General features: G+C 27.3%; 1 protein-coding gene across 1 annotated transcript; it reads left to right on the top strand.

Annotated features, from left to right (window-relative positions):
* Positions 1-5281: 5281 nt before the first annotated feature.
* Positions 5282-12614, top strand: LOC148230741 (facilitated trehalose transporter Tret1-like). The gene is made up of 9 exons (XM_088194413.1): positions 5282-5610; positions 5677-5812; positions 6775-6989; positions 7057-7201; positions 8452-8614; positions 8729-8910; positions 9761-9956; positions 11373-11556; positions 12018-12614. Exons 1-9 carry the CDS (start codon positions 5575-5577, stop codon positions 12213-12215), a joined length of 1455 nt encoding a protein of 484 aa, XP_088050539.1. The 5' UTR covers positions 5282-5574; the 3' UTR covers positions 12216-12614.
* Positions 12615-18347: the final 5733 nt, after the last annotated feature.

Genomic DNA, 18347 nt, shown 5'->3' with positions numbered 1-18347 from the left:
AACTTATTATAAAAAAAATATAAATAAAGTCAAATATAATATATAAGAAAAAAATATTATAGACAAAAAAAATTATATCTATCATATGTTAATTTTTAGCATACAAAAGTTAATACTTCTATAGAGATATATACAAGCAAAAATTATGTACATTTATTATGCTGAAATTTATACTAAGACAGCTTATCTGTATTATTAGACAAATGAAGAGCCTTTTCTTCTTAACTGTAAACAACTTTACGCCGGCGGCTAATGTTGAAGCGCAATAGAATCTCTAAAAGGGAAAGCATTTCGTCAACGCCGATATATTTCCGCGACAACATAGTTGCTGTAACTCTTTTCCTTTGTGATACAAATCTCGAAGAAAGAAAAATATGCATCCGGAGCGTGCCGGCGCAGGATTTAGCTCAGAAAACTTGCCACACCGCAAAAAATGGCGGATGCGATGAAAATTCTTTGTTTGGATTTCTGAAAATTCGCCATGACTCAATGGACATCAAAGGCTCTCAGCGACGCTAAAGGCTTCTTTGAAATGTATGTTTGTATTTTTTCTACTTATATTCACAAACTCAATGACACGCTCAGGCTTATATGTTACTTTTGGCGGAAACATGTTTTGACTTATTCCTTGAAGACCGTAAATGTGCACAACGATATAATAGTGTTATTTATTATTAAGTAAACATTTTATTTTAATATTTATATAAAAATTAAATAATAATATTAATATTTTAATTTCAATATAAATATTTTTATAAAAAAATTGTATTCATGTACATTTAATAACTTTAATTGAATAAATACTTTAACGTGTATTTTACGTTTTATCAGATAAAGAGGGTAGCATCTCCCCTTGAACCTGCTGCAAACTTTTCACCTTAGCGTTATAGAAGAACTATTTCATTAATTGAACGACCCGTGATAGAGACCAATTCAACTTATCCCCAAATTGTGAACCACTCAAGACGGGGGCACTTCATGAACTCGGGGATAGTTTTCTTTCTCAGGGTAAACTTCCACTCCCTCTTACATGTTCTCGGTAAGTGGATAAAGGAAAGGATTCAAACTAATTCAGGTTTTGGCCGCTGTGTGTCCCGGCGAAAAATATGACATCGTTTACGAAGACGCCGCATGAAATTCAATAAGTTTTTAAAGTATGAGTATATTTACAGGTCAGACAGACACAACCGTATAAAGACTAGACTTAGTATGTACTAGCTCACTGAGAAGAATACACGTTTTATTATTTTCCGATTGTGTTAAAGTCATAATCTAGCGTTATGTTGGACCAAAGAGCAAACACTGAATGTTCTATTGCCTCGGTTTATTGCTTTTCTCTGTTGATTTGTGACCACTGCAGTGTCGCAATGCATGGCCAAGTAGGAAATCTATTCTTTCGCTCATTTTTCGCTGCCTTTTAGTTATCATTTTTGATTCTTTCATTATTTTACTTAAAACAATAAATCAAATTGACTAGTGATGGTGAGTTACAGTTTTGCTGATTTTTAATATTATTGTATAATTTATGACAATTTTATAAGTGTTGAAATACTAAAGGCCATCCTAAAATACATGTTTCAACTAACACAAAGTAAGCAAGGTTCTTAAAAATCGTCGTATTAAGAGGTGAAATGATAGGAGATCACGCATTGCGTGTTAGATTATATTAATAAAAATTTACATTTCGTTTATAACTTTTATTTATAGAGAAAGAGTTAGTAAAAATATCTTCAAAGATTTATATTCTGAAAGTCTCAGCATTGAACTGACTTAAGTCCGCTTTGAGACAACTAATCTCATTGTCCGTTTAGGTTCGTCTTAATGGCGGATGATTTGCGAATAAAATTTGACCGATATGATTATCAGAATCTTTCCGATTCAGCATCTCTTATCTCACTAGTCATTTAAATTTTAATATTTATTTGTATCGACCACCGCACATTACTTAACCTTAATTAAATAAACAAAGGTTTATGTTGTAAGAGAATACTATTCTATATACATAATAAATTAGGATGAGTAAATTTTACTTATCTATAATATATGACATTCACCACTATGAATTTTTTTCATAATTCAATATTTTATATCAACGAGTTCGTGGTATTTTAATATGACCTATAGATATAATAAGCATATATGAATGTACTTTAGTACTATTTTTTTATTGGATTCTTTTTATCGCCAACACAAAGCGGAAACAATGACGTAGAAGATTAACAACAACTATCACGTATATATCTGCTTGCGTATATTTCACATTTCTGTTATTTCCTAAGTCTTCCACTGCGGATCTCACGGTTAAGCATTGGACGAACTCTCATTAGACACGTAATTACTGTCGATCTATCGCAACTACGGTCGGATACCAAAGACGTAATGGACGAGGATGGATACGAGGAGACAAGGGTTCCTGAGCTGGGATAGTTCCAAGCTTTCATCTAATACGGCAAAAGGAGACAGAAAAATAAAGGCGATAGAGGTAAATTCCGTACAAAACACAAAAAAAAACAATATATAGGACAGTAAATCTCTAAAAATATTAAAAATAATAATACAAGTACGTATTTTTATTTTTAATATAATAGTAGATAAATAAATACATATAAATTATTTTCTAAAATTATAACTTTATCTACTATTGAAATATCAGTAAAGTATATAAAATGTTTCGCAAAATAATAGTTTAAAATACCGTGCTTGTTCAATTTTACCATAATTCAAATTCTCTAAAAGTTTATCAAAATCAATACTAAATAGTTTTAGAAAAATAACAAATTCACATTGTGGAGTCTTCGATATGGTTTTAGAAATTCAGCACTGCACTAATTTCTAAAACCATAATAATTAATTATTACAGTTACATCGTTTATTGTTAACCACCAGGCAATTAAATATATAAGTAGATCTCAAATAGATAAAAATAATCCATTAACAAGTCAGCTTATCAGAAATTCTCAATATTGTTAAGCTAGTCGAGGAATAGATAAATTGGATCATATTTTAAATAAAAACCTTCCTTTTGTATGCTTTAAGTACCAAACTAAAATATATAAATCATGCTTTGAATATTTTTCAATTTTCTAAAAAACAAGAACAATTAATTCGATAAAAAAACATGGCAAAACAGATAAAATATTAATTTACTATCGCCCGATCAGTTCACTTAGCAAATTATTTAAAAAAATCATATTATTACTTCTCATGGAATCTCTAAATAGCAAATTTATTAATGAACAATTTGGTTTTTGTAACTACGCATCAACTTAACAGACTAACAAAGCACAGATTTACCGATTTTAATGTAAAAAAATGTTTTTCTCTTTTATTGCCAGATATAGAAAAGGTCTTTGAAATATTATATAAGCTCAAAAAATACAAAACGGTCTTACCTTAAGAATTAAAGCTATTGTGTCTCGCTAAATAATACGATTTTCGATACCGTGTAAAATACCAGCTGGTGTACCTCAAGGAAGCACTTTTGAGCCGTTTCTCTTCATTCTATATATTTATATTAATCTAACTTAAAAAATACTAATTTATTAATATATGCTGACCACACTGCAATCCTAAATAGTTTGCATGGCCATTATATATACAGATTTACTTATTATATATATACAGATTTACCCCGTCGTAACGCTTTGGGCCTACGCCTGTCAGGTTACAACGGAAGATTTAAAGAAATGTCAACCATGCTAAAATTAAAAAGATTAATGTATAGATGATAAAAAATATTACATTAAAAAACATTAAAAATTAAGAAGGTCGGGTACATTAATCCAATTTACTATGATAAAGATAACCTTTAATAAATTATCTTGGAATGTCGACTGGATTAGTAATAACAACCTTATGCAACTAACAAATTATTATCTACTACAATAAACTCGACTAGATACCATGATATAATGCAGCTAAGCATAATTATAGCAATAAAATAATTTTTCAATTATAAAATGTCTATAATTGTGCACAATAAAGTACAATTTTAATTTGATTCGCACGAAGGCAATTTTTATCAATACTTACGTATATATTTATGTTTATACATACCTACTATTTATTTCGAGTTAATTTATTTATTTTCATAAATATATGTATATATTTTGCTTATTTATATTTATTATGTATTCTTCGAGATATAAAACGTTAAAGTAATTCCTTGGATTTATCTTGATATCGCCTAATTTTATTTTCCCGTTTGAGATAAAAAAATAGTATCTTATTATATATACGTCTGTATAGAGCTGGAATGGCTTGGAAATCGTTTTTCATAAAAATCCCGTGGGAATCGATAGCGAAAAACATTTCATTCCGACTCTTGGGTACTTTTAACTCTGTTTAAGTAGCGCTTGGTTTCATTTCGCGAAATAAAATTGTTAGTTGCTTCCATTCCACAGTTTTGTCTATTATAAAATGCAGATAAACGAGCGAAGCCGTAAAAATATCATGCATAAGACAACGTAATCTAGACATTGTATCACATATTTGGTGAAATACTATGCTTAAAAAGAAAAACCTAATATATAGTTTACTTAAATAGAGAAAGTTTTCACTTTTTGTAAATATATATGTACATTATTTGATAAATGTTTACATATAGATTTCTATGTGAATATAAATATTCGTTCAAGTGTTAATTTCAATTGCGAACGTGGTTCTATGTAAGCATAATAACAATTTTGCAGATCAGTATATAAATATAATTATTATTGACTAATTTTTTTTACTGTTACAATTAGTTTGCCATTAAATGAATTATGTAAATAAATATTTTAGAGAATAATTTAGTTTATATTTCTATTACTTATTAATTTTTATTGATTATTTTTATTAATATGTTTTGGTGAGCTGATAAAGCAATTAACAAAAATCACACATATGTAGATTTACTAGATTTTATATTTTTTATTAAATAATTATAATAAAATATAATTTACCCATATACTGTATTTAAGTTGTATTAAATGTATTAAATCTGTGTTTTTAGCGGAAATAATATAAAAAAAATCCCATACTTATATAAGGTTGATAAGTTTGAACAATGGTACCCTTGAAATGATGTGCGGTCATGTATTCATATCTCGAGTTTAATGTCAATTTTACACATTTAACATCATCACTCCCTTTTTCTATATAGTTTTAAATATACATTATTTAAATTGAAATAATCTTACATTCTCTTCTATAATCTAAAACTTTCAATGTTTATAATATTCATTACAAAAAATTCGCCGCGTGTGAATGCTAATTTTTTGCAAACGTCAATACCAGTTTTGAAACGTTTACGTCTCGCTCAACACAAACACCATTCAGAAAATTGCCATTCAAAACTCAATACAAATACACAAGGCTTTACTTTCACCTCGTCGCTTCTGCCACTAAGCCACCGAGCACTAGTTTGACATTAGTTAAATTCTCAACGTGTCTACCTACAGATGTTCAGTGCTCACCTCGTCTTGAACCTTACGCCATTAACCAGACGAAGCATGTAACTCCAGCACTCCAGATCACATCCGAAAACCATTCTGACAGATAGGTTAATTGTCAACCATCGATCTTCTGAACGAAATGGAGAAACTCCTATCCTCAGCTGCTTTCAGACAGGTACCTATGACATAATAAATATTCATAAAAATAACAGTACACCTGACAATATTGTTTCCCTAACAGGCCATTCTTACATTAGCTGCTTCATTGGCATATCTAAGCATCGGATTAGTTAGAGGGTATTCTTCTTCGGCTTTACCCTCAATCGAGCAAAGTGATAGTGATTTGTTACCAACAACCGAAGCGTTATCATGGGCAGGTTAGTACATTATTGTCATACAAATTTACCCACGTAATTGTATTCTGACAGCAATCTAATTAAAGAATTAGCGCAGATGGGATCATTGTCGCTATTGTTAGTTTAACTATTTAGATTAATAAATGGCAAAGGAAATGATGGTATGTAATACCAGTACAATAATGGCGAAGATGACCTTCAATTATCTGATACTTATTTTATATACAGTGAACACCTGACTAATATTATTTTGCATGCATGCTTTTATGATCTATGCTTATGACCTTCCATTGCACGATTATATCATTTTATATTTGATAAAATTTAAGCAGAATAAACTGTCAGCTGAAATATTCAGTAGAAATGTACTAAATTAATTACTGTGATAAAAGTATTACATTTATATTAAAATAAAATGTAAAAGTTGTTGTATAATTTAAAATAACCGTTCTAGTTAAAAAAAATAGTTATTACATAATTTCCTTTATAATCTGTCATAGTCTATATTTTAACCAGAAACAGTTAATACAAACTTTTGGAACAATTTAGGTGACAAAAATAAAAACAAATATTATTATTTCAGTTGACGTTCCAATAATTTTTTTTGATTTAAGAATAATAAAAACATTTGTGGAATTTTCATAATAAACTGAATTATATTATTTTGATTTGCCGAAATATGTTTTCTTAAGTTTAAAAATACTCAATGAAAACTGTCAGATAGAATTGATCATTTTTCGTCCAGGTAATCACAGTTTGTGTGTTTTATATTTGAATATACACCTATGAATGTACAAGGGAATTTAACTTCTTTAAAAAAAAATCTTTTCTTTATAAATATTCCTTGTATATATTTTTCATACATGATTATAAAATATTATCAAAATAAAATTACACCATGCCACCAAAATTACATATAATTCAGCAATAGCCTCCACTCACAATAATAATAATTCTTACATAAGTTTATGTTATGTTATAAGGATCAATTCCTCCCGTCGGTGCATTGCTAGGTAGTCTCGCTTCGGGTCCTCTGATGCAGAAGGCGGGACGTAGAAGAGCAGTACTCCTAGCAGCACCTCTTTGGACCGCAGCCTGGTGTTGTGTTGCTCTAGCACAAAGCCTACCTATACTACTCCTTGGCAGAATATGTACAGGTTTTTGCGTTGGATTAGTTCTGCCAGCTACTCAAGTATACGTAAGTAATTGCCAAACAATATCTATATAATAGATTCTTTCTTTTGATATAATAAATCATGTTTTAGGTGAGCGAGTGTTGCTCTCCTGGAATCAGAGGGAGGTTGGGATCCGTTCCTGCTCTTTTTATGTCGGCAGGGATTCTTCTGTCGTATGTTCTGGGATATTGGCTCCCGTGGAGAACTCTAGCGTGGTGTTCGGCAATTGCAGCAAGTAAACATTTTTTTTAATAATAAAGGATATCCAACAGAGAACTTTAATTTTACTTAAATTTAATAAAAATGTTCGGTGTGTTATTATCACTCAAATTTGTTACGAAATAAAACCGTCTTTTCTCCTTAAATGTTTTATGTTTGAGAGTACGTACTAATGATAAGGTTATTGATTTTTTTGTAATTTTTATGAAGTAAAATTATATGATCAAATCCTATTAACCATTATCGATTTATATTTTTTATAATTTTTCAATTAAAAAACTCGAGCGACACTTATGCGTTATAGAATTTAATTTTTGATAAATGAACACAAAAATAATAATGTAGTTTTATGGCGTTAATAATAAATATTCAATTACTTAAATTTTTGGTAATAATAACTCACACCATTCTGATATATTGGCTATAAAAAACCGCACATCTATAAAATAGCAAATAATCATAAAATGCGTCGCAAGTAGTATTTACAAATTGTCTAAATACATATAACCTTGCCATTTTGTTCGCAAATTTGTCAGAACAGATGGTGTACGTAGATGAACTAAGAAAAAATATTGACTTTTAAAGTACAGCAAATAGATAATAACCAGAATACACTATTATTATTTTTTAATGAATTAAAATACATATAATAATTTTTGTATATACTGGAAATAAACTGCACTACGCTTTTAGCTATCGATTTGGTAAATACAAACAGCATTAAAATTACTAAATCAATACAGTCAACCATATTATTTTATAAAACTCTAAATGTATATGATCTATACTTCATTTTTGTTAGTAATAATTTAATATTTTTCCAAAAACGATTTCTAAACCATGAAAAAATTTTTTTTTATGTTTTTACTTTCTCTTTTTTTGTATCCATTAGCCTCAAGGACTTTATTAACAATTTTAAGCTCTTGAGTTATATTCTCTGCATCTGTCAGTTTTTCTACTCGTGTCGATGCAGTCACCGCTCTGATTCCAGTTGTGAAGGATGATGATGCGACTTGGCATGTAGTTATCTGTTTGTAAAAGTGATTTTCCTAAGAACTGTGTGTCCTAAGGAGCCATCTGGTTTGTGTGTATAACTATGAAAGTGAGAGATTTTTTTTTCTAGTTCTACAGTAAATTTTATAATAATATGTATGCTGGTAAAATATATCAGAAACGCGTTTATATACATAATCACGTTTTTTTAAAACTAATCTATTATTAAATTCATGGAAACCTTTGAATAAATATATGCATTACCTATTTCAGGTTTAATTTTCGTTTTCCTATTTCCGCTACCTGAGTCTCCAATATGGCTATATATGAAGCACAGGTATGTGGAAGCGGAAAACTCATTAAAGTGGTTAAAACTTCCTTCGAATCACGAGTCTATGGAATTGGAGCAGAGGAAAAATGACGCGGAAAAAAATTGGTAATTACTAAACTTTATTGTTTCATTGCTATAATACACATGCATATAACTCGATATTGAATCGTTACGTAGCTTAGTGTCTTTAGTTTAATTTTTAATTTTTTCTGAGCGCAGGACGGAAGGTCGCGGGGTGGAAAAGTCTGAGAAAAAGGAAAAAGGTCTCTTCACCCGAGAAGTTTTCTTCAGTTCGGCTGTGCTGAGACCCCTCGGTATAGGACTCGCCCTCTTGGCATTTCAACAGATCAGCGGAATAGATGCTGTAATCTTTTTCACTGTGGAAATTTTCAAAAGTTCAGGTAATGCATGCATTAAAAGTAATATAAGTTTTAATTTAAGTCGCGAGATTAACATCACTTTTGCCCAGCGCAACCTTTGACCACGAAGAAGCGCTCTTGTTTGATTTTCTTCAAGCCAATTACAAAAAAAAAATATTCGCCCCGGGCAAAACAAAGATGTAAGAGAAAAATGTAAATTAAAAAGAGCTCGGGTGTAATTATTTACAGTAATGAAGCTGAATTTATTCAACTTTCTGATTAAGGAAGTTACAATAAGTATTAATAATATTATATATTTGTATATACATTTTTATACATATTTATAATTAAATAGTAATAAGGTCATATAAAATGTTCACGGTTTGTTGCAATATAAACAGCTTTAGTAGATTAAATATTTAGATTGTTAAAATACATTTTTTTTAATTAAAATATATTTAATAAATAATTAGTTATGCAACTAAAATAAATATAGCAATGTTAATGTATTTCAAGAGAGCTTTTAAATCATACCATACACGTTTATATATAATGTTTCCAAAACTAGTTCAGTAATTATTCAAAACTATAGAGCCCTAAATAATGTAAATATATTCCAATAAGAGCATTTTTCATCAAGATAATGTACGTCCCAATACTAGTGTTCTTGCAATACCAAGTAAGATTTGCAGTCATAATTAATTGATATAATTTTAAGTGACTTTAGTAATATATTTAATGCCTAGAAGTACTAAAAGTTTAATAAATAATAATAAATAAAAGTAGTGTAATAATAAATAATAATTATTAATTTAATTATTAGGTCGCGAACCTTTCAAATTACTGAAGTATTTATTTAGGCATTACATCAGTGATTTCTGTTTAATTACAGGTAGTACATTGAACGACCATTTAGCTACAGTTATTGTCGGTGTAGTACAATTAGCTTCCAATAGCGTGGCTTTGCTATTAGTGGACAAAGCTGGTCGACGTCCTTTGCTTATGGCTTCTGGTGTTATCACCTGTATAGCAATGGCAGCTATGGGGGTTTCATTCCACATTGATCTCAAACAACATCCGCTACTTGGGTAAATACATAAATTACTTTATATACCATTTATGATATGTAATAAAATTTATTTATTTTTTAATTGATATTTGTATTCAGTGTTATAAATTAAAAAATCTATTGTCCTAAAATAAGAATTTTTAGGACAAAAATATACTAATAATACTTTTTACTAAAACTTATTAAACTTATTAAAATAATTAATTTAATTAATTTAAATTTAGACTGAATTGTGTTAGTTGTACTTTAATTATTAATAGAAAAATGCCCTTTATAATAAAAAGCTATGAGCTATATCTTTTATAAAATAATTGTTAAAAAATGTTTTACTTGTTAGGCAGTAGCTCTTAAATAATTATTAGAGTTAGCGCTACAAATTTTATTATAATAAATGCATTTTAGGGATGCTCAAGCTCAACATATACTTTAAAACTATCTTAGGTCATTGGTTATTTTCTCTACTTGAGTCATATGGGCAGCCAACTTAATGTTTCTCTTCTTTAGATATGTGTATGTATTGTAATGTAGTATTTTAATAAAAGCTATTAAATTAGTTTTTAAGACCAAGTTGAATATTTGATTATAAAGGCCAAGAATATAAATTACCGGCCAATAACATGACATCAAAACCAGACATATTTTTTGACTTTCTAATGACGTAGTTAATAAAATGCCGATCTAATAACTACGTCATTTTTGTTAATTGTTAATTAATAAATTGACCACATACAAGTCACGGGTTATGTTGTGAGATAAAAGGGTCTTACAAGTAGTAATAATTAACTAAAAGCCTTTTACATATATATATACAAAATCAATTACTCGTAAACATATTTTAATTAATTTTGCCAATAACAATTGTTGTATTTTAAAAAAAAACGGTTAAAATTATGCTAAATTGATTATGAAAATTAGTATTTTATCATAATTGCATAAATTATTTTATTATTACCATATTTGTACATATAAATATAAATGTGTTTGGATAAAAATTTAATATTAAGTAAGAGTATTTGTCTTTGTAACTAGAATAATTCAATATATTCAGTAATAACATAAGTTTCACATAAGTACGTTCAAATTTGTTTGAACTACAAGCTCAAATAAACAGAGCTATAAACCTAATATGTACTTCATTTCTAAATAAAACTATTTATAATACACTCATATTACTAATCTTAAATTATTATTGAAATGTACACTCCAACATGTACCTAATATATTATGATCAAAATTATAGGGAAAAAACACATTATTTATTTTAAACAGACAGATTATCACTTGTAATAATCCACTATTCTTAATAATGGGTAAATAAAACAAAAATAAAATATGTGTATATTCTCAATTATGTTTATATTATATCTCTATGTAACTAATAAGTTGGGTTCAAAACCTTTCATTTCCACATTAACGTGATATTATTTCATTTTAGTTATCTTCCGCTGACAAGCCTCATAGTGTTTATGATAGGATTTTCATTGGGTTTCGGATGTATTCCCTTTCTGCTCCTCGGTGAACTATTTGCTACGAAACAACGCGGAGCTTTAAGCGCCTTGGCTGGTTCTTTCAATTTACTCGTCATGTTCGTCGTGATCAAAACCTATCACACTTTACAGGTAATTAATTAAAATATTCGATCAAAATGTTGAAAACATAATCAAGGCAAGAGACGTACCTTTCGGATGTATACCGCCGAACCATTAATCTTAAGGCGTTGAAAATACGAACGCAGAAAAGCACAACATTACATGGACAAAAGAGATGTCATTTGCACTTTACGTAGAACTCCTTGTTAAATGACGTCTTTTGTGATAAAAAAAATACTATTATGTGTGTATAGGATGGGTAAAAAACGATACCAGGTTTTCCGGCTTTAATAATACAACAGTAAAATAAATAAAAGAGCTTATAGGTCACAGGTTAAAATTTACATAAAACTCGATTGCTTAATTATATATACATTAAATATATATTATTCTCAATTTAATGCTACTGAATTTATTTTAAAAAAATGTATTTTTATGTGTATATTTGACTAGATGTGCTAGTTGCTTTACTAAGTTTAGTCTTTTTTTAGGTTTTTCTTACGTCAGCTGGAACCTTTTGGATGTACTCATCGTTCTGCGCCGCTAGCGTCGTTTTCGTGGCTCTTTGGGTACCGGAAACAAAGGGAATACCCCTAGAGGAAATCGAAAGGCACTTTCAGAGTTCGACTCGAACTTCCGAGAGTAAAACTGTCGAAAAAAAAGGAAAAGATAACCTTGGTTTTCAATAAGTATTATAAAACTCTTTTTGAATTAATTTCCTTATTTAACATAATTAAAGTTTTATAGACGATTATGTGATATAGTACAAATTTAATTTCTGACAATTATTGTGCCTAAGACGAATAACAGTACATTTTAAAGAAAGCAAAATATTATACCAAATTAACGTAAAAGATTTCAACACTTATATAAGCCATTTACACTTAATAATATTAAAGAGATCACACAATACATACTCATATTAATACGACCTACGAATTTATAATATTTCAACGTTCAAATTCAGAATTAATCAAGATTTAATGCAAATGTTTACATTTTTATACTTTATGACTAAAGTTAATGTTGTTAAATGAAAATCTAAAATAAGATATTTTTATCGAATAAACATGACACATATAAAAGTTGTACTATTGTTGATTATTTTTACATTTTTTAAACTTATTATCAATTTTTAAGGTTTTATAAAAATTGTTTGCTTGTATTTAATGTTAAACAATATTTTTAGGCTATATTTTATGTGATATGTAAAATATGAAAAACTCAATAGAAAAAAAACATAACAGACATGATTGTAAACGTATTATTTATGTATCATATAAATAAACTTATTTTTATTATATATCATGGATCAACGTATATCATGAAATTTAATTTATTATATAATGTAATATAATGTTTTTTTTTTTTAATATTCCTTATTAACTGCAGGACAGTAAGATTGTAATAGAAAATAATAATATTAAATAAAATATTTCATGTGATAATTAAAGTATTTATATTTTTTGATAGATATGGCATATTTATTATTATTAAATAAAAAAAATCACTAAAAATTTTTATTTATGGTTTTGTGTTGTAAATATCTAGATATTAAATATTGGTCTAAAAAAACATTTTAGTGCAATCTACAACACAATCTGAACGATATATTAACCTAAGTGTAAAATTGTAATTAAACTAAAATTTAATGTTTTTAAATATTATAATTCTTAGGACAATAGTCAAAGAACAAAATGTAAAAAAATTGTGTTTAGAAAGCGTATTAAGAAAATTTAATGTTTGTAAAAAATATTCCGAATATTTTTTGTAAGATTCTATTTTTTGTTAAATAGTTAGTATGAAATATATTATTTTTTTGCGCACTTTCTTTAAAATTTAACTTGTAATAATATATCTACTTGTAAATTTTGTCTTTTTAAATATTACTTTAGTTATATAAATTATTTAAAAATAAAAAAAGATACTTATGTTCGTCCATCAATTTTCTGCCTAACTTTAAAGATTAGTATACAAAAAATGCTCGTAAACCTAGTGTTGAATGATTTTTATTTAAGGTTTAGTGGGTAGATATCTAGATATTAAACATTAGTCTGAAAAATAAAATATTTTGTCTTCGTTTAAACAAAATAAAACATAGATGCACGTGTGTACATATATCAACAAAAATAATCGACACATTACCCATACTAAATCCCATATTCAATGTCAGAGTTTAATAAACATATGTTTCAGAAGATATATACATATGTATATATTCATTAAATATAACTAATATCTTTAAAATGTTAAGATTAATTATTGTTATTTTTAATAACTGCCCACATATCTGAAAATATAAGAAAAAATCATCAATTCTAATAATTTGGTGTTGATTAATAATCCATATTCACATGTACAGTTTTTTTAAACAAAAACCATAATCTTTATTTAGGTTATTATTTTACATTGAAACTTAAATAAAAAAAATCATAATTTAAATGTAATTGTTTAAAATAATTCAAAAAAATCTTTTTTAAAAATTTATTTTAATTTTAATGATTAAAATACAATTTATTTTTTTATTATTTAACCACTTCCCAAATATTTTTTAAATTCAATTAGCAATAAATGTTTTGATGCAAAATAGTTCGAAAGCCCCTGTTTTACATTCTCTTCGTTTAGCTTTTTTTAACTAAGAAATGTTACATTAAACGAAATAAATGGTAGTCAGAAAAAGCAGAGTCTGAAGAATAGTGTGAATTCAATAAAATCTACCAGCCAAGTTCCTTGGTTTTATTGAGAGTCAACTTCGTCACATGGGGAAGCGCATTGTCGTGTTGTAGAACTATTCAACTTGTGTTTACAATTGCCGGCCTATTTTTTCACTTCCCTGTTAAAACAATCCAGCTGATCCTAATATAAGCTTGATGTTATTGTTTAGCAAAGCTTAGGAGTATTGAAATGTACAGTTTCACCATACACAAAAATTAGCAAATATTATAGTTTCAAAATCCAGAAGCTTTACACTGTTGAACCAGATTGGTCGAGTTCCTCAGCCAGTTTGTACAATAAACAGTTTTAGTAGGATATGCTTACATTACTTAGACAGGACAGGCTAGTCTCGCACATCTAAGATTATTTTTACATCATATTTTTCTGTTTAAATTTCTTAAAACCATCTTTGTCATTTACAGGTTTCTAATAAATCACCTAGATTTTCTTAAATGTTTTTTGTGGCAATTTTTTTCAAGAAATTCATATTAAATGCAATTTCTTATAAATTTTTCATTTGGTAAAAATTATGCCATCGTAAATTTTGTAGCCTATTTTTTGTAAATATCAGAATATAGAGTAAACACTTATTTAGGTTTCAAATGCCAAAGCACAAGGGACTGTTTAAAGCTGAATTGTGATTACCTAATATATAATATTTATTATTAATAATAAGCAAACAAATAGTTTTTCATTGAATATTTTTATTTACACATTTTTTTGTAAGAGATTAGAATAATACAAATGCAATAACATAAACTTTTTTAGCAAATTAATAAACTATATCTAACATAAAACATAGCTTAAATAAATATTATATGTATTGTAAATAGAATTAGAAGTGTGTTTTAATAAACAATTTCATAATTATGCGTTTTTTATATATTTATTTAAAAGATATATTGTAGAATTACAGTAAAATATTTAATGCCTAATATTAAAATTGAAGTTTTCGATAAAACAACCTTATAACATAATTTTGTAAAATATATTTAAAAAAACATACTAGTTTTATTTAAAAAAAATATAATTATAATATTTATGTTATTTTAAGATAAACATAAAAAATATTTATATATAATAAATATGAAATTAAAAAAGTATTAATTGTACCACATTGCTTCCACCATTATGATACACATTGTAAGAATATCTCACACTTAAAATGTAGCAATAAACATTAAAATCCATTTCAAGAAAAAGTGACAATTCCATTGTCACGAAAAGCAACATTTCGTTGTCTGACCTGTCAGAAAAGAACGAATTTTATCACTATAAAAAATAGCGGGATATATTAAATAACTATAGACAAGGCAAGGTTTTTATTTTATTGTTAACTCTTGAAAATCCAACTTCAACGTGAAGTGAGTTGTTAATTATAATTGTACGGTTTACAACACAATCCGAATGATATGTTAACCCAAGTGTTCAATTGTAATTGAAATAACAAAGTTTTCAAATTTTAATAGTTCCGAGGACAACCGTCAAAGTATACATTTTACGATGACAGTTAAATCTAATTTCTAGACTATTAGGACCCTCCGCAAGTTGGAGTGAAGTCGGTATTATTTACTAGACGGAAAACGTGGCAAGTTGTATTATTATACAGCTTGAACAAATAACAACAATAAAATTACTTTAAAACTCTATAGCTGTAGCCTGGGGCGTTCATATTTACTTTAATATTGACGGTATAAATAGATATTGTACATAAGATACACTTTAATTAATGCTATTTAGTTTTGTTGTTCATATAGTATTTATGACAAAAATAAATGTTTAGAAAGTTATAGTGTATACACAAAAATATATATTATAGGTTCGTGTAACGAATAAATTTTATTTCCTCCATATAATTCAAAGTATAAATCTTATCGAGTCAAGAAAACTTCGACCGTTGTTATTAATACGCCGTTTTTTCGGTTCACCTGCTTTTGTAAGTTCAAGGTCAAATGTCAGGGAAAACTTTGGTGTCAACGTACTCTTTTTTGTACCTTGGAGATTGAGAAATAACGTAAAAGAATTTAATTGATTTTATTTTAAAAAAAAAGTTTTAAAAGCTTAAACATATTTTAATATATGTTTTATCTAGAAGGGTTATTACGACAGGTTTTTATGTACATAAAAATAACAAATTATTAATTGCAATGATTCGTTGCTAATTGCAAACCATCTAAGAATAAATGATAAATTACCTTCCTGTATAAGAGTCACGACGTATATTATATAAATATATCAAACAAGATTTTATATTATAAAATACAAAAATATAACTTTCAAGTTGTACATAATGTCAATATTACATAAATATTTACTATAATAATAATACATTTTATTTGAACCATGTTTAAGTATGAATTATTTTTTTCACGGGCTTAAAGTTTTGAGCCTTAAACCGTTCATTTTCGATGCATTTTTTTAAAACAATGATTATCAAAATTAAAGACATTTATAGTAATTTTCTACATATCCTTAAATAACGTAGAATTAAATTTAAATCATTTCAATTTTAAAAATATAAAAATATAAGTATGTAATGGTTTTAAGTTTATTTTTCCTAATTGTATCATTCATTATAAGTAGAGAAATCAAAAATATATTTATTGTAAATAAATATTAAAATAATATATTAATATACAACCACATAGGGCGTGTTCGCGATATGCTTTCAATTTGTTCAAAATCTTAATTGAAGTGGAAAATTTCGATAAAGTATCATTAACATCTGGATAAGAAGGAAGCGGAAACAGAATTTCACGCGAAATGAGTTCGGAAATTAGCCTTTGGGCGATTCAATCGCTAATATTAAAAGGGAACACTTCGAACATAATTGAAATTTATTTTAGGCAATTTTCGCCTTTTGAATAATGATTTTAAGGCCAAGTTGAAATTTTACTACGTCGATTTTTACTACATAATACCAAATCGGCGAAACTCGATTATTATTTTAACGTTTTAGTTTCGCCACGTATTCTAGAATTAGGTTTATACCTTGCAAAAGAATAAGACGTACGACATATAAGTCTCTTAATTAATCCCTTCTACGGTTTTATTAAGATCGTTAACAAGACAAATCTAATTTCGTACACGCAACTCGAATGTTACTACATATACTATAAAAGCTTGTTTAGTTTCGTCTTCAAACTATCAACCTGAAACTTAGTATAATAATTGTGTAACTATGGCTTAAAAATAAAATGTTAAATACTCTTTTTGTTAGGATTATATGATATATCTTTATATATTACACAAACAAGCTTGTTTAATACGATGTTACCGATATGGTAAAATAAGATTTAAAATTTTACCCATTATCAATAATATTTTTTTACAAAATGGATATTTAAATATAATATAAATAAATTTATGATTTTAAATATATGGTATTCGTTGAAATTTATTTTTACTCGCAACATCAATAATCTATTATATTTTACCATAAAATTTATAAGAAACCTTTAAAGGCACATTTTAGAATCAACTGTACCACGAAGAAAACACTACAATATTTTTCTCTAAAAGTATTATAATATATCTAAATAAAATAAGTATTCTTTGAATCATATTAATATATTTTTAAAATACATTCAAAGCATTATTGTTCTTTTAATCGTACTTTTCTTAGAAAGTCGTTATTAAATTGCAAATAACCTTTGTTATTTGCAATTAAATGTATCTATTAAGTAATTCTAGTGTTTTTTGTATCTATTAAGTATGGTAAAAAAAAATCTGTTTGTTATTTCTTTATTTTCATTTTGTAGGGTTCACAATTTTTTAATACAATGACACGAGAAATGTTTGAAATATAACACGGCAGTATTAGAAAAATATATATGTGCTCAGCCACTTAAAATTTTAGTTTAACATTAAAATGGTCGTCAAATATTTGCGGATCACCAGAAAAATTCTATGGACTACCAGTGGTACGCAGACCACCGGTTGAGAAACACAGTGAAATGGACACAAAGGCAAACAAAATTTGCCAATCAATTCTAGATCAAGTGTGTTCACTATAATGTGTACAGAGATTTGCTCTATATTTTTATAAAAATCTACTTTATTATATCAATAACAACATTACTATTCATATAATAAATTCAAAACAA

Source organism: Plectrocnemia conspersa, unplaced genomic scaffold (genome assembly GCF_051122295.1).
Source record: "Plectrocnemia conspersa isolate PC_06_02 unplaced genomic scaffold, ASM5112229v1 ptg000010l, whole genome shotgun sequence".
NCBI lineage: Eukaryota > Metazoa > Arthropoda > Insecta > Trichoptera > Polycentropodidae > Plectrocnemia > Plectrocnemia conspersa.
Note: the sequence above shows the minus strand (reverse complement) of the source record. Positions and strands in the feature narration are given on the sequence as shown.

Bases quoted from the DNA above. Each gene is read 5' to 3' on its own strand.
- LOC148230741 (XM_088194413.1), top strand. From the start codon at position 5,575: ATGGAGAAACTCCTATCCTCAGCTGCTTTCAGACAG. The intron at 5,813-6,774 runs GTTAGTACATTA...TTATGTTATAAG, and splicing joins CGAAGCGTTATCATGGGCAG to GATCAATTCCTCCCGTCGGT. The intron at 6,990-7,056 runs GTAAGTAATTGC...ATCATGTTTTAG, and splicing joins TGCCAGCTACTCAAGTATAC to GTGAGCGAGTGTTGCTCTCC.